The sequence below is a fragment of the Magallana gigas genome, chromosome 10, assembly GCF_963853765.1.
Source record: "Magallana gigas chromosome 10, xbMagGiga1.1, whole genome shotgun sequence".
Taxonomy (NCBI): Eukaryota; Metazoa; Mollusca; class Bivalvia; order Ostreida; family Ostreidae; genus Magallana; species Magallana gigas.
In genome coordinates, this window is record NC_088862.1 from 27,447,221 (window position 1) to 27,463,038 (window position 15,818).

The following is a 15,818-nucleotide window of genomic DNA, read 5'->3' on the forward strand; positions in this document are numbered from 1 at the left end:
CATCCCTCCCCCTCCCCGCTTGTGACATTTCCTCCCCATTTCCTTGATGAGGCCCCTGTCTATCGCAGGCTAAACCCCCGACGTAAGCCAGTAGCAAAAACAACCTGCTTGACAGATACATGTACTATACGGATAAAGTGTCCTCCATAAGAACACAACACACCGCGTCCAGTAACCAATAAAAGGGAGATGAAGGAATTTGAACGAGCAACATTTGGGTTGCTGACTTAACACATGAATGCTTAACAAATGCACTTCACCATATACAAACAGCTGGTTTAGAAACATTCATTATGAAGCATATTTTAAAAAAAACCGCCATAACAGAAATCCACAACAAACCGTAATCATTTATAGCATCACTGCATGTGAGTTAAGTGCTTATTTGATCTATTGTACAAAGGCTATAACGCTGTTCTCATATATTGTAAGTGGTTTACTTATGGGTTCGGTTTTCAAATTCGGATTGTTAAAAAGTTCAATGCCATTGGTAAAATTTGTCTAAACACGAAAAAAGTTTTCACAAAACATTCGATTTATAAGTATATTATTGAATTAGGCTCAAACAAAATTAGGTTTTTACCAAAGTAGAGAAAATTCGGACTACATTATCCAGATATTGGTCCCTATAATGTTTTTGACTGTACAGTAAATTTTAAAATGTAAGGAATTTATTTGTAAGTCAACTTGATTTTGCATGTCTCACTTTTTCCTTTAAAAAAGCGTATGACACACTAAACATTTTAAAAAAAAAATTCTTTAAAAGGATAAAAGACACAAATCTCAATTTTTTTATCACTGACCTCATATAAACTTTATGTCAGCAGAATAAAGGTAAAACAATTCGTTTTCTTCAATTATCATTTTTTTTTTGTTTAATTGAATTAAAATGGTTAGGAATTTGAAAACTGATACAGAATATTCTAAATAGAATGATTATAAAAATTGTCAACGAAATCTTAATACTTTGCATCTATGTAGTGTCATTGTAATTCATAAAATGGTTTTCATTTTTAAAAGAGTTTTAGCAATTTGTAGGATTTTCAATTGATGTGTTATCATCTAAAAGGAACAAGTTATTCTAGTAAACATTGAGGAGTTCTACTTAATATCAAACCAAAAACAAATATTAATTCAATTGATTCCTGATTTTCAGGAACAAGGAAGGATTGATTATAAAAAACAAAATACTTTCCTGTATAATCTCTAAACTTTTAACGAAATTCTCAATTCTAACAAACAAAAATGAATAACACAGATGTTTTATTCTTTTTGATTTTGATATACCTTTGGAATTTCGGAGATATATATTCGACACTTTGCGGGAGGTACGATATATTGCGACTTGATATATTGTGTTTGAATTTCATGATTGCAATATAAACAACATATACATTTATTATCGTTTCAGTGTAAACGGAACATCTTGCTGTTCCGGGTTTTATTGGGACAAAACACAAATGAGTTGTATACGTAAGTTTTGTAGCTACGAAATAAAACTGTGGAGCTTTCTTACTAACAAACCAGTTTAGAAATTTATTGAATTTCGTCTGTACATTCCATTGATTAAGCCTGTAAGGTGGGTTACTTTGGAACAAACTGCGACAAGAAATGTGTTTACCCTTTGTATGGAAAAGACTGTCAGTTAGTATGCAATTGCTCAAAAAGGGACTGTTGGCATGTCGGAGGATGTACATTGGATATTACTGGTAACATCTGTGATGGGTATGTAAATTGCTTTTACATTACATAGATGTATAATGTTTGATGAATTTTGCTTGCATCAATACTTCTTTCTCTTTATTTTGGTAAAGACAAACAGGGGCTATAATCTGTTGTAATGGATTCAAGTGGAATAATGAGGACAGAAAATGCATACGTAAGTAAACATACATTATTTTTTCTATATCATATTACATTTCAAATAACATAAATTCTCTCAATTTATAATACTTCAGGTTGTGACAACGGATACACTGGACAAAACTGTGAGGATGTTTGTCGTTTCCCTTCATATGGCCAGGACTGTCAGTCAATATGCAACTGTACACAGACAAAGTGCAATCCTGTGGTTGGGTGTTTTGGACACTCAACAAGATTTGGTATGCTTTTTTGAACAACCCATAGAAATGTTGTAGCCAAAACTTTTTCAACTTAAACAAAAACAAAAACAAAGAAGGCACATTATAAGAACTCTGTCACTACACATAATAAATATACATTAAACAGGTATAGGCCTACTATCTGAATTGCGAGGACGGAGTAAAGATTATTCTTTTAAAGATGAACGAATATATTCGTGTTTTTTTTTTAATTATACCTTTACTATTTTTTTTTTACTAATTAAGAGTTATTCGATATATCTAGCCTACACCCTGAAAGACTGATTCCCTGTAAAGCAGACTGATTCCCTGCGAAGAGGTGCATCAGTGTTATAAACTGATACAACCCTATTCGGAACAATTTGCAGTTTTCTCTAATCTAAGTAAAAGTACGAAGTATTCCGAATTAAATCACTAATATTCATTATCAAATAAGCTTGTCCGGGAACCAGTTTTTTTTTAGCAAATGACAGCCAAAAAAATGTTGAGTACCAGGTTTGGGGTGCTCAGATACTGAATCAAATTAATTAAATGATAAGAATTGTGAATGTCAATGAACTGAGTTTCTTTATTGGTTGTTACTAATTGAAGATTGTTGTTAAACGGGTTTCATTTTTTGTTATTACTTGTTAGTTACATTAAAATCATACTGAATTTTTTTCTCATTCATGTTTGTATCGATATAATAAAATAGGTAAAGAATACACTGTTTAGGACAACTTTACATCTGAACCATTGTTTTGTTGAATATGAGTGGTTGAAGCAAAATCGAAATCCGTAATGCCATACGTGTACCATTTAATCAATCTATCCAAGGTTTTTGCTATGTTATGCAACTTATTTCGCTAAGTCTAAACTTGTTTAGATTATGAATTTTGATTTCTGGACATTTTAGCTTCATCAAGAAGCCACAACTACACGAGCGTCGACACCACAACAGAACGGTTTAACAGTAAGGTCATCAACTCAGAAGGTGGTTATAATTCTGGTTTTGATTTATACACAAATGTATTGTGTGCATGTTTCATGATTCATTTAAATATTGTACCGTTACATCCCGAAAAATATTTATATAAAAATTAAAAAGTGTATACTTTTTCGTGGAGAGACACCTGGAGTTAACATTTATTTAGCGCTCGGCACATAACTATGATTTCGCTGCATATCTTGCAAACATCGTTGATTAAAGATGCGCTTTTTTCAACACACTTCATTTAAATCTCTATTAGTTTTTAGATTTGATTATCATTATGAATTAATGTATTCTATAGAAAGAATGGTGCAGAAACTCGATCTTTACTGTTTCAAACATTTATTTATCTGAATAATACCTAAATAAATGCTGTTGTTTGTATAAACTTTCGTCTTGCATAAATCCTGTTTTGGGCACATATTTCTTTATATTGGGTGTAAAGACGACACACTCGTTACGTTATTTTATCAAATAAATTGCGACAAAATATCAAACAATTCAAATAAAATGCATTTGTGGGCTTAAAACTACCCTTTTTAATAGTTTCGTTAGCTTATTCATTACGATATTTGTGCACAACTATTCCTTTCTAATCGTGCAAAATGTTAATATGTTCTGCACATTTGACCTCATTACTAAATATATTTCATTTCTTATATAAAAATTCACAAAGAATGTTTGCAAAGTTGTTTCAACACAAATGTTCGTATTACCTATGAGTAAATGCGTCTGTGGATGAAAAAATGAAAATTACATTTCGTTATTTTAGAAATAAATCATTGATCTGATCTGAAACGAAAAATCCGCATAGTGTTATTTCCCTTCTGTGACAATTTTTCTTTTATTTACAAAAGCCTGTATAATTAATATCTTTTTAAAAATCTCAATTTTATTTTCTAAAATGTGTTACACGTCTGCCTCAAATGACTTTTTTATTTAAGATGTCATTCAGGCTTTTATCCAAATCTTAGCTGAACTATTTTATTGTAATAAATTGAAAAATAATGTTAAAATCGCATTGATATTCATTAGAAATCTTGTCACACTTAACAACTACATTTTGAAAATCAATATGCAACGTACTAGTAAAAGGATACAAACGCTACTGATTAATATTTACAAATGTATACATTGTGCATGACCATTCAGCTCAATGTAAGTAAATCTGATTACAGTTTATTGCATGTCATTTAACATCCCATTAAAATTTAACATGGGAATATGCAAAACCAGGAATCATTCTTCTCGATCTTGACAGTGATAAAGCAGACAATTTTTATTATGCAGCCATAATCCAAGATAATAATCATGGAGTGCTCATTTATGTACCCAAAATGCATACATCATGATCTGATAAAATGAAACACTTAATAATATTATCAGAAACAGCTGCATTTTGGTACTTGTGTATCAAAATAGGTTTCAAAAATTTATGTGTTTTTGAAATATTTAAAATAAGACGATTTTATACTATTAGTGGGTTTAAAATTTAAGTTCGCAGCAGCTACTACACACATCAGAGTGCACCTCAAGCAATATTCATGTTTTGTAACAGAAACGAATATTCTGTTTGCTGAGATAAATTGGAACCCAGATTATCTGGTTTTTAATACAAACACTGTACCAATAGTACTCACATGCCATCCACTTAGTACACCCAGCCCCTCTAGGAATGTCATATGTCGTACTCCGCAATTTTTGTGTCCTCCTTTTTAAAGTGTTGTCTTTAGGATTAACAATTATTAGATTTAAGATTGTTCCGTAAACTACTTTTTTACTCGATGATTCTTTTTAAAATTAATCAAAATTCTACTCAAAGACTAAACACAGTTATGATTTGACTAAAAAAAAAATAGACTAGACAAAGTTATCATTAAAAATAGAAAATACACCTGTTCTAATTATATAACTATAATTTAATTCTGGTTGTCACGCGACATTTAATTGGATAGAAAAAAATTAATTAATTTTGTATAACCTGGTTTGCACGTCACAAGACACGTCACAATGCACCACCGTCAAAACGTACTAATCCACTTGGTGTTACATTTGAATTTTGAACAGATTAATAACATTTTTGAAAGTAAAACAAATATTATTTGTACAGCAAAATGCAGAAAATTAAAGTATAAGGAATGAACTCAAAGGGGAAGGAAAGTCAAACACATAATTCATTTATTTTAATAAAGTGGTGTAAATTATAACATGTGGTCATGCTGTTTTGGAAATAAAATACGTAATTAAGCTTTAATGAACATTTGAAGTTGGAGAAATCGTATTTACTGGAGGCTGACATGGTGTAGAAATCTCTTGTATTAAAAACAAAAAAAAATAATTATTTTGACGTCACACCATCTATTCCGGTTGAGTTTACATAAACAAATGAATGTACACAGTGCTCTGAATATAATTAACGCTGGTTTCTGCCTTTCTGTTACTCAAATAATCGACTAACCAAAATCGATAATGTTTGAGTTCTCACGTCAATCTAAAGAATAAATACATGTATCATTGTATGCATAAATTGAAGTAAATGACAGCTGTTAATTTATAATCTGCTATCATTCAAAGTTGAAAACGACCTCTATTAAGTTTGTTATTCCAAGTCAAGTTCTTCGCTAACTGATTAAATGTTTTAATTGTAATCGGGATGTTTAAAATTCATTCTTTGAAATCGGAATTACCATGTCGAAATAACGACGGCAGACATTTTCTATGATACTTGGCATCTGTTGACAATTTCCACATTTACGCGAATATTTCTCCGACACTAACCTCCGCTTTTAGATTTCAACGAACATGCTCCATTTGACGTTTATGAGTTTGTAGTTTGCAAAGGTAAAAGAACGGTCTCAAATTAATATTGTTTCAAATTTTCCACAACTTGTCATTCAGAGCGAATATCATGATTTACTAATACTGATGTTAGGTTGATAAGACAAACCGGAATAGATGGTGTGACGTCATAGATTAAAGTTCAATGGCATCCCCCATGGCGGCGGGAAATTTAAATTAAGCGATCGATTTTCTTAATTAATTCATTGTTCCGGGGTTTTTAATGAAAATAAATACGATTTACAATTATAGTAGATGATAATTAATTGATTTATCGTACAACACATTTTTAGTTTCCTTCCCCTCTAATATCTACCCAAGTTATAATCGTATAACCTGGGTTGGAGCAATTTACGCTTTTTTAAATCTGCTTCGCGGATTATAAAGCGTCAATTGCCCCAACCCAGGATATAATCGTATAACTTGGGTAGACTTTGAGATCATTTCTTAAATATTACATCTCACTTTCTCTGTTTAGATCGTAGATTTCAGTACATATTTTTCAATATGAAAGAGAGGACGGAAATAATAAGCTATCATAAAATAAAAACAACATTTTTCTAACAGCAAAGAGTGAGACTACGAATTTTGTAAAAGATAGAAGAATTACATACCTGAATGAATATTACAGTTTTTTCGATAACAGTGTGCTTTATAAGTTTTTTGATAGACCATATAAATGAAACATACTTTTGTGAAGAAAAAAAGATAAAAAGATAGAAAAACATTTTGTCTTGCATTTAATAACTTTTTAGAAAAAAAAACTACAGTTTTACGTATAGATTAATGTCTAGAGGCAGCCTTGAAGATGAAATGAAGACTAACAGCCAGTCATTAAAGATGACGATTGGATGTGGGGATTTAGAACTGAGACAATCATGTTTTAGTTAAATACCGAAAAATACAGTTTATATTGGTAAAAATACATGGTAAATACTATAAAGCAGAGTGGATATTAAACACTATTTTTTGCATATTTTTTTGGCTTTCTATAAAGAAATAAGCTGATTTGAAATGTGCTCTTAATACACATACTTTTGTTAAAAAAAGAAAAAAACTATTTGAATTTAGAAAGTAGAAATTAGAAAGTAATCACTGCATTAAAAAATGATTTGAACTTTAAAGAGGCTAAAACATCCAATCTGATGTAGACACTTAACCTAGCATTTAACAGACGGCGGCGTTGTAATTTAAATCATTTCACGTGGGAATAAACGAAAATTCAACAACAAAACTACATAGGCGATCGTTAATCTAATTATATAATGTTATCTCCGTTGTCTTTGGTATAAAATATGAAATGTTTATATCATTTGAAGGAATGTGTGCCATGCCATTATGTTTGTCAATTAATGAAATCGGTTCATAAATTTAAATTGAAACAAATTTAAGTCCAATTTAAGAGATATAGTAATTGCGGTACGTAAAAAAGATGTTTGATATAATTGAGGAAACATACTCAATGTTAACATTTTGTTTTTGAAAGCATGCAAGTATTTAAGTTAAGTATTTAACTTAAATTTACATTAAACTCAGAGGAAATAAGTAACAAAACGTTTATAATCGGTTACAAGAAAAACGGAAATGAATAAATAAATAAATAAAATACACTTTACAAATCTAACATCTTTATACTTGGAATTGTTACAATGGAAAATATCATTAATCGTTAAATTTAAAAAAAGAACCAAAAAGATGTACTGTGTATCTAATGGGGAAAAAATCACTTAAAATTTTGTACACATGTCAATGATTTAATTAAAGTGATTTTATAGCTATCGAATGCCGATCTGGAATAAAGGTAAACAGATTAGACGATGCTACTATTTTAAAATACCCCATGCCCTACTATTAAAACATAGCATACTTTCATTCATTTTTTTCATAGAAAATAAACCTTAGTATGTGTTGTAAAATTGAAAAGAAAGAAGGAAACATCCGAGCATTTTGATGGTGTAACACCTAAATTAAAAGAATCTGTTTCAGTATGATATGTTAGAGTGACATGTACAAATACAATAAACGTGGTAAAATAAATAAATTGTTAATTCTGTTAACGATTTGCTTCCTGGACATTCAGATAGGCCAGGCCTCTGTCACAGGGATTTGTGGAAGGTAATATTTTATCTTGTCTAATTTATCATTGAGTACTTAAAGATATACACAAATAACGGTTTTAAGGACTGGATTCAATGTTTATTAGTTTTGTACACAAAAAAAAGAAGATTGGGACATTTTGCATCTTTTAACAAAAACCCACAAAAGCGTAAACTGTTCCAAACCGTTTTATAATTCATTGCTTAAAATTTATTAGGTGCTATTACATTGTAATTGTAAATATAAACAGTCATTTTGGCCTATGAAAGGGCAACAATTTGTACACAATTCAAATGTAACGTCAGACGGATTGATACCTTTTTGACATTAGTCTTATGTGACATAGTAAACATTCAATATTAGGCAAAACATATTTTTTAGCCAATCAGAAGGCCTGTTACAACAACAAATTTAATCATTTATGGTCAAAATAGTACGTTAATTGTCGCTGCTCTCTTTACATTATGTTTTTAGCCGTAATCATTATCATGGAGATACATTATGAAAATATACAAATGACTAGTCACCGATATCATAGATTTCGATGATCATTAATGTATACTGTTTGTTTTGAAGCATCAATGGAACTACATGTTGTATTGGTTATCGATGGAATGACACACAAGGAAAGTGTATAAGTAAGTATGGAATACAAGTTTTGTCAGTTTTTACATTTTAATTAATGTCATACTATATAACCCCGTCTTTTTTTAGGTTGTGGAAAAGGCCTCACTGGAATAAAATGTACAATACAATTTAAGTTTCCACAATATGGATTAGATTGTCAGTCGACATGTAACTGCACTATCGATACATGTCACTATTTGGATAACCCCCCCCCCTATAAGCCATTAGCAAAAACAACCTGCTGGACGGAGACTATACGGATAAAGTGTCTTTCATAAGAACACAACATACTGCGTCCGGTGACCAATAAGAGGGAGATAAATGGGTTTGAACGAACAACATCTGGGTTGTTGACTTAACACATGGATGCTTAACAAATGCTTTTCATCATATACAAACAGCTGGTTTAGAAACATTCATTATGAGACATATTGAAAAAAAACGAAATCAATAAAACAATTCGTTTTCCTCTTTTTATCTCTTAGCATGATTATCATTTTTTTTTGGTAAATTGAAAACTGATACAGGTGATTCTAAATGGAATATTCATGAAAAACGTCAGTGACATTTTAATACTTGGTATCTACATGTATGTGGTGTCATTGCAATTCATAAAACAGTTTTCATTTTCAAAAAAGTTTTAGCAATTTGTAGGATTTTCAATTGATGTGTAATTATCTAAAAGGACCAATTTATTCTAGTAAACATTGAGGAGTTCTACTTAATATCAAACCAAAAACGAAAATTATTCAATTGATTCCTGATTTGCAGGAACAAGGAAGGAACAATTGTAATAAACAAAATACTTTCCTGTATAATTTCTAAACTTTGAACGGAATTTTCAATTTCAACAAACAAACATGAATAACACAGATGTTTTATTCTTTTTGATTGTGATATACCTTTTTAATTTCGGAGATTTATATTCGACACTTTGTGGGAGGTAAGAAATATAAAGACTTGATAAAGTGTGTTAGGATTTCTCGGTTTTGATTGCAATATAAATATCTATTATCGTTTCAGTGTAAACGGAACATCTTGCTGTTCCGGGTTCCACTGGGACAAAACACAAATGAGCTGTATACGTAAGTTTTGTAGCTACGAAATAAAACTGTGGACCTTTCTTACTAACAAAGCGGTTTAGAAATATATTGAATTTCGTCTGTATATTCCATTGATTTAGCCTGTAAGGTGGGTTTCTTTGGAACAAACTGCGACAAGAAATGTGTTTACCCTTCGTATGGAAAAGACTGTCAGTTAACATGCAATTGCTCAAAAAGGGACTGTTGGCATGTCGCAGGATGTACATTGGATATTACTGGTAACATCTGTGGTGGGTATGTAAATTGCTTTTACATTACATACAGCAAAACTCGGTTATAACAAAGTCACTGGGACGTAAGAAATAACTTCGCTATATCCGTAATTCGTTATAACCGTATAAGAAATTCATTGAATTTACATAGCTGGGGATCCAAGATGACTTTGCTATATCCGTGAATTCGCAATATCCGTGTTCGTACTAAACGAGTTTTACTGTACATGCATAATGTTTGATGAATTTTGCTTGAAACAATACTTCTTTCTCTTTATTTTGATAAAGACAAACAGGGTCTATAATCTGTTGTAATGGATTCAAGTGGAATAATGAGGAAAGAAAATGCATACGTAAGTAAACTTACAATATTTTTACTATATCATAGTACATTTCAAAAAACATACAATCTCTTAACTTATATTACTTCAGGTTGTAACAACGGATACACTGGACAAAACTGTGAGGATGTTTGTCGTTTCCCTTCATATGGTCAGGACTGTCAATCAATATGCACCTGTACACAGACAAAGTGCAGTCCTGAGGATGGGTGTTATGGCCACTCAACAAGATTTGGTATGCTTTTTTTGAACAACCCATAACAATGTTGTAGCTAAAACTTTATCAACTTAAAATAAGAACAAAAACAAAGAAGGCACATTATAAGAACGCTGTCAGTACACATCATAAATATACATTAAACAGGTATACTATCTAAAATGCGAGGACGGAGTAAAGATTCTTCTTTTAAAGATAAACGAATATATTCGTTTTGTTTTTAAATTTTTATTATACCTTTACTATTTTTTTTACTAAGTAAGAGTTATTCGATATATTTAGCTGACACCCTGAAAATCGCCTTAAACAGACTGATTCCCTGTAAAGCAGAGTGATTTCATGCGAAGAGGTGCGTCATTGTTAGAAACTGATACACCCCTATTCGGAACAATTTGCAGTTTTCTCTAATCTAAGTAAAAGTACGAAGTATTCCGAATAAAATCACGAATATTCATTATCAAATAAGCTTGTCCAGGAACGAGTTTTTAGTAGCAAAAAATGACAGCCAAAAAAATGATGAGTACCGGGTTTGGGGTGCTCAGATACTGAATCAAATTATTTAAATGATAAGAATTGTGAAAGTCAATGAACTGAGTTTCTTTATTGGTTGTTAATAATTGAAGATTGTTGTTTCATTTTTTTGTTATTACTTGTTGGTTACATTAAAATCATACTGAATTTTTTTCTCATTCATGTTTGTATCGATATACATGTAATAACATAATTAAAGTATACCATTGAGGGAGTCAGCAAGATTCTAGTTCCCCTCAAGCAAGCCTATTTCCCTCGGCTTTGCCTTGGAAAATTGACTTGTTCTCGGGGAACTGGAATCTTGCTAACTCCCTCAGTGGTATACTTTATTTGTATAAAAACAAATATGAAAGGCAAACAATTGATGTAAGATATTTGTCACATAATCGAAATCTGGGAAAGAGTGTCAATGAAAGATAACGAGCAAAAACGTTTTTAAAACTCAAACAAATAAACGGTTATCAACTTGATCGAAAAATGTTTTATTATTTTCTTAATATAAAAAAGGAAAAACAATTTAGAGTTTACTGCCAAAAAATGAATGCAACTCCTTCTTAAAGGTATTTCTGTATTCTGTCTCTAATAAATGAATGATTCGATATTTGTTTTCATCATGGAAACCTTTAGCATGTATTATCAAATAAAAATACTCCACAGATTAAATTCAAAGTGTTAATCAAATTGACTGTTCTAAAAACAAAAAACACCCCCCCCCCCAAAAAAAAAAAAAAAAAAAAAAAAAAATCAAACAAACAAACAAACAAAAAACGACGACACCCTAACGTATAGAATGTAGTAAACTTATTGGAACCGACACTCTTAATGAGGCATTTGGTCAATTGCTTATATGTCATAAATAAAAAAGAGTGTTGGTCAATTGTTGTACAGCTCATAGACATATCCGTGTACTTGACAATTAATATGCACATGTCAATATACATATAAACGGCCACTTGAAAAAAGGCAAGTTTAAACACAGAGTTTTCTGATACCAAAAGCATTCTTAATATAATTACCTAAATTGCACAAATCTTTTACATTTTGTGTTGACAATAGTTGAATTAATGACAAGTGGGTTTGATCTAGTAAAACTTGTTAAGGAATTGTTCTCTTAAATTACAATTGGAGGGGCATTTCAATATAAAATGATATTCATCTTCTAACTCTGAAGCATTTAAGAACATAAACCTCCTTGAATTAAATATTGTTGCATCTACCAGTTTCGACGGTAAGACAATGAGACGAATATCTTATTTACATTTGATATCGTTTAACTCTTTTATACATTAGATTTGGTCACCAAACCATTAGGTACAGCCTTTTATTGTTTTTCTTATCTTGTGTTTTGAAAGGATCTATTCTATTTACAGAAAGAGTTTCTTGCATAATTGGTTCAATTTCTGATTGCTTGTTACCTCTTTTTTTCGAGATGGGTTTTAAAATGTAAAAAAAATACTTTGTATTGTTATATTCAGTAGTATATTCTCACTATATAACTCTTTATACACAAATAGTCAATAACGGTAATATTAGTTCGTCCGAAAAATATTGACCGGTCAATAATTTTTTGGATATTGACCGGCTAGGAATAATATCTAGAGAACATTCCCTCTGTTTCTAATAATCGCCTCTGATTTGAGGATTCGTAAATGATGACGTAAATAACTCTTTGCGACTCTAAAACAAGGTGACGGCATTATATATGACAGTCAGTCAAGGCAAGTAAACAACGGAGGCGCAATGCGACGGTTTGCTATCAGAACGAATATAACGATTTGCGAATGACTGTGAAGTAAAATCAGGTAGAACATCTGTATTTTAATTCTTTCGGTCGGCGGAATATCACCAGTGACCATTTGATGCTGACGATATTTTGGAAATGGACTCTGCACAAAACGGAATTCGTGATTTTTTTGTTGAGCTGAGAAAATTACGGCGATTTGTTTTCAATTACTTTCTTAAATTTTTGTTTGTTTTTTTTTTCATATAAAAAAACAAATGTTGACTGTGTTTTCGGGCAACATTGATTATATTAGCCCCCTTGGGACGAAAATATTGCCCTCCGCTTCGCGTCAGGCAATATTTCGTCCCTCGGGGGCTAATGTAATCAATGTTGCCCTCAACCCCAGTCAATATTTGTATAATACAGCTTGATCATTAGTATTTCTCAAATGTCTGGTAAATTCTCTTTTAATTAATATGCCCTTGACAACTGATGATATGTAAGCACTGCCATGTTATTGTCAAGCCCTTTTGTCAATTAAGATAACATGTCTTTTTGTACCTTTATATCCTTTGGTACTTTAATTGAGCAGTAGGTAAAATTTGTTTACATTTAAGATTTGACGGCATCTAAAAATTGCCGGCAAATCAAACACACCTCGTGGTTACTTTTTGTCCGGCCCATATCGACCATCGTAATTATCAGATATCGCAGGTATATTTCTTCTGTCCATCAAGGAAAGATAACTCATCAAAACTATTAAAGGCGCAAAATGATCGATTTTAATGTAATGAGTCGTGTGGATTTTGATTGATTTCACTTTTATTGTTCTCTAGCGAAGCAAAAATATTTAACTAGTATAAAATGATTCAAAGATCTATATCACTTCAGTTGTTATTTAATGGCTACTTCTTCTTTTTTTTTTTTTTTTACAAAATGTTACGTAAATAAAATAATTATTGTAAAAATAACAGATGGTAATAATCGTGTTTTTAATAATTCGGTTTAATTATGTCGATCCACAGACTTTCTTTTTTTATTGATTATCTTGGGCTTAACTTGAAGAAGAGTTCTCAACATTACATATTGATTTACCGCTTTATCTCACCATCCTTGCATTCCAAAATTATGATCATAAATACCATATTTTTATATTATTTTTAAAACCAAATATATTTGTTTGTAAAAACAAATTCTACCATTTAAAAAATCCCACAAAAGGGAAAAAAATAATGGTATTCAAACATCTGAAAAGTAAAATATAAAATAAAATTATCTCACATTTTCCTTTATTTGATAGATTATAAAAAAGTCTCAATATATAGGTTTAGGTGCATTTCATTATCATCCAATAGCCAGAAACAAGCTTTATTTAATTGTTGACTATAGTTTCTTTTGTATTTTCTATAGAAATGCAGATGCCAGATAACTTCACAAAAGTTGTTGACAGAGAATTTTACCAACAAGTCTTGGCAGATAAGAAGCAGTCAACATTAATGATAGGAATTGGTGTTCTTGCAGCGGTGGCTTTGTTCATTGTTATTGGTATATTCGTTACCTACCGACTGGAAAACACCAATAAAGAGAACGAGTCCATCATTTACTATAGCATCAAATAATGACAATATTCCGATTTTTTTTGCTATACAATGGATATGTATTGAGCATTGTTTCGCTTCTGTCCTTCGTCGTCTTGTTGCTGATAATTGTACATTCTTGTTTTATTGATATTTTTAAAGTAGATTGATATTGGTGGAAAAATGAATCAACTTTACTGTCTATTGTACAAGAATTAATAAAAAAAAACACCGAATGTTATTATGCTTCTTTCATCGCATGCCTAGGTAAATGCCGTTCAAGCAAGTTTGTGCCAAGAGACGAAAACGATGCAACAAAACATGGTATAACATCACACATCTTTACATTTTTCAGCATTAATTTAAACTCTTTTAAAACATATTTAAGTTAACAATGTTTTTGTTTATAAATGTTTAAAAAGTTTATATGGTATCAATACATGCTTATCGTTTGAATTATTCATTTTGAAGGTTGATAGGTTTGCTTCTAACAAACATTTTCATAATATTATTGTTGAGTTCTAATACGGAAACAACTTTAATGACATTGTTAATTAATTTTGCCCGTTAAAATACATAGTTTTTCCTATAAGTCTATATTATTTTCTTACATTGTATGATTTAAATTGATAGAAAACAAATTCATTAAATAATTTCATTAATGTAAAAACCAATTTCTATCTTAATTTTGTGTTGTTGAAACATTCACTAATAGATCCGCTCCGGTGAATAAAGGAAACCTGTAAAAAAAAAACTGATACATGCTTTGAAAAATAACAAAGCAAATAGTTAAAACAAAATTGTATATTTATATATTAATTTCACTTTATTACATCAAACAATTCTACGCTCTCTAGGAACAAGGAAATTAACCAGAAATTATAATATTTTGTTTTCAATTGTTTTCAAAAAGTAAGCGAACTTTGCTATTTCAAAACAATTCTTCCGTAATATATGCAGCATATAGTTGTTAATTAAGCCTGCAAAATGGGATATACTGGGATAAACTATGTCAACAAGTGTCCTTTTCCTACACATGGTCCCGAATGCCACATGATATGAACTTGTGAAGAAAATGTTGTGATTTTCACCATTTTCTACGAAATAATTAATACATGTACAGTGGTAACAACGTAATTGTTGACAAGCCAATCGTGTTATATAGGTCTTGTAACGTGGGTGATCGTTCGTGTAACGTGCGGGATCGTGCGTGTATCAGGAAAAATAGTTTGCGTTTTTTAACGTGCGTGTTCGTACGTGATCGTGCGGTTTTTTCGTTTTGTAACTTTTTTTACGGAATGTCAGGATTTATTCTTAAAACAACGACAAGCAGTTTTTGTAAAACAATGTGAATTTTAAACTTTTTTTTATAGAAGAACATTGACAGTTGTTAACATTCATTCTCTCTTCCGTCATTTATCAAGTATGTCCACAGCTCATTCAATCCTTTGTTCGGTCGAATTAGTTTTGCACAATGTTA

At 30.9% G+C, this 15,818-nt stretch overlaps 1 protein-coding gene across 5 annotated transcripts; it reads left to right on the forward strand.

The window, feature by feature from the left end:
* The first annotated feature begins 1,205 nt into the window (after positions 1-1,205).
* Positions 1,206-14,579, forward strand: LOC117683666 (protein draper-like). 5 transcript variants are annotated; one of them, XM_066073969.1, is made up of 8 exons: positions 1,206-1,328; positions 1,412-1,473; positions 1,572-1,725; positions 1,815-1,879; positions 1,959-2,071; positions 10,495-10,525; positions 12,329-12,349; positions 14,172-14,579. In XM_066073969.1, exons 1-8 carry the CDS (start codon positions 1,246-1,248, stop codon positions 14,378-14,380), a joined length of 738 nt encoding a protein of 245 aa, XP_065930041.1. In that variant the 5' UTR covers positions 1,206-1,245; the 3' UTR covers positions 14,381-14,579. The 5 variants fall into 5 exon arrangements, with proteins under 5 accessions (XP_065930041.1, XP_065930044.1, XP_065930043.1 ...); XM_066073972.1 differs by lacking the exon at positions 12,329-12,349; XM_066073968.1 differs by lacking the exons at positions 1,206-1,328; positions 1,412-1,473; positions 1,572-1,725; positions 1,815-1,879; positions 1,959-2,071 and adding exons at positions 9,131-9,577; positions 9,658-9,719; positions 9,818-9,971; positions 10,238-10,302 and having other exon boundaries at positions 10,382-10,525.
* The last annotated feature ends 1,239 nt before the right edge of the window (positions 14,580-15,818 follow it).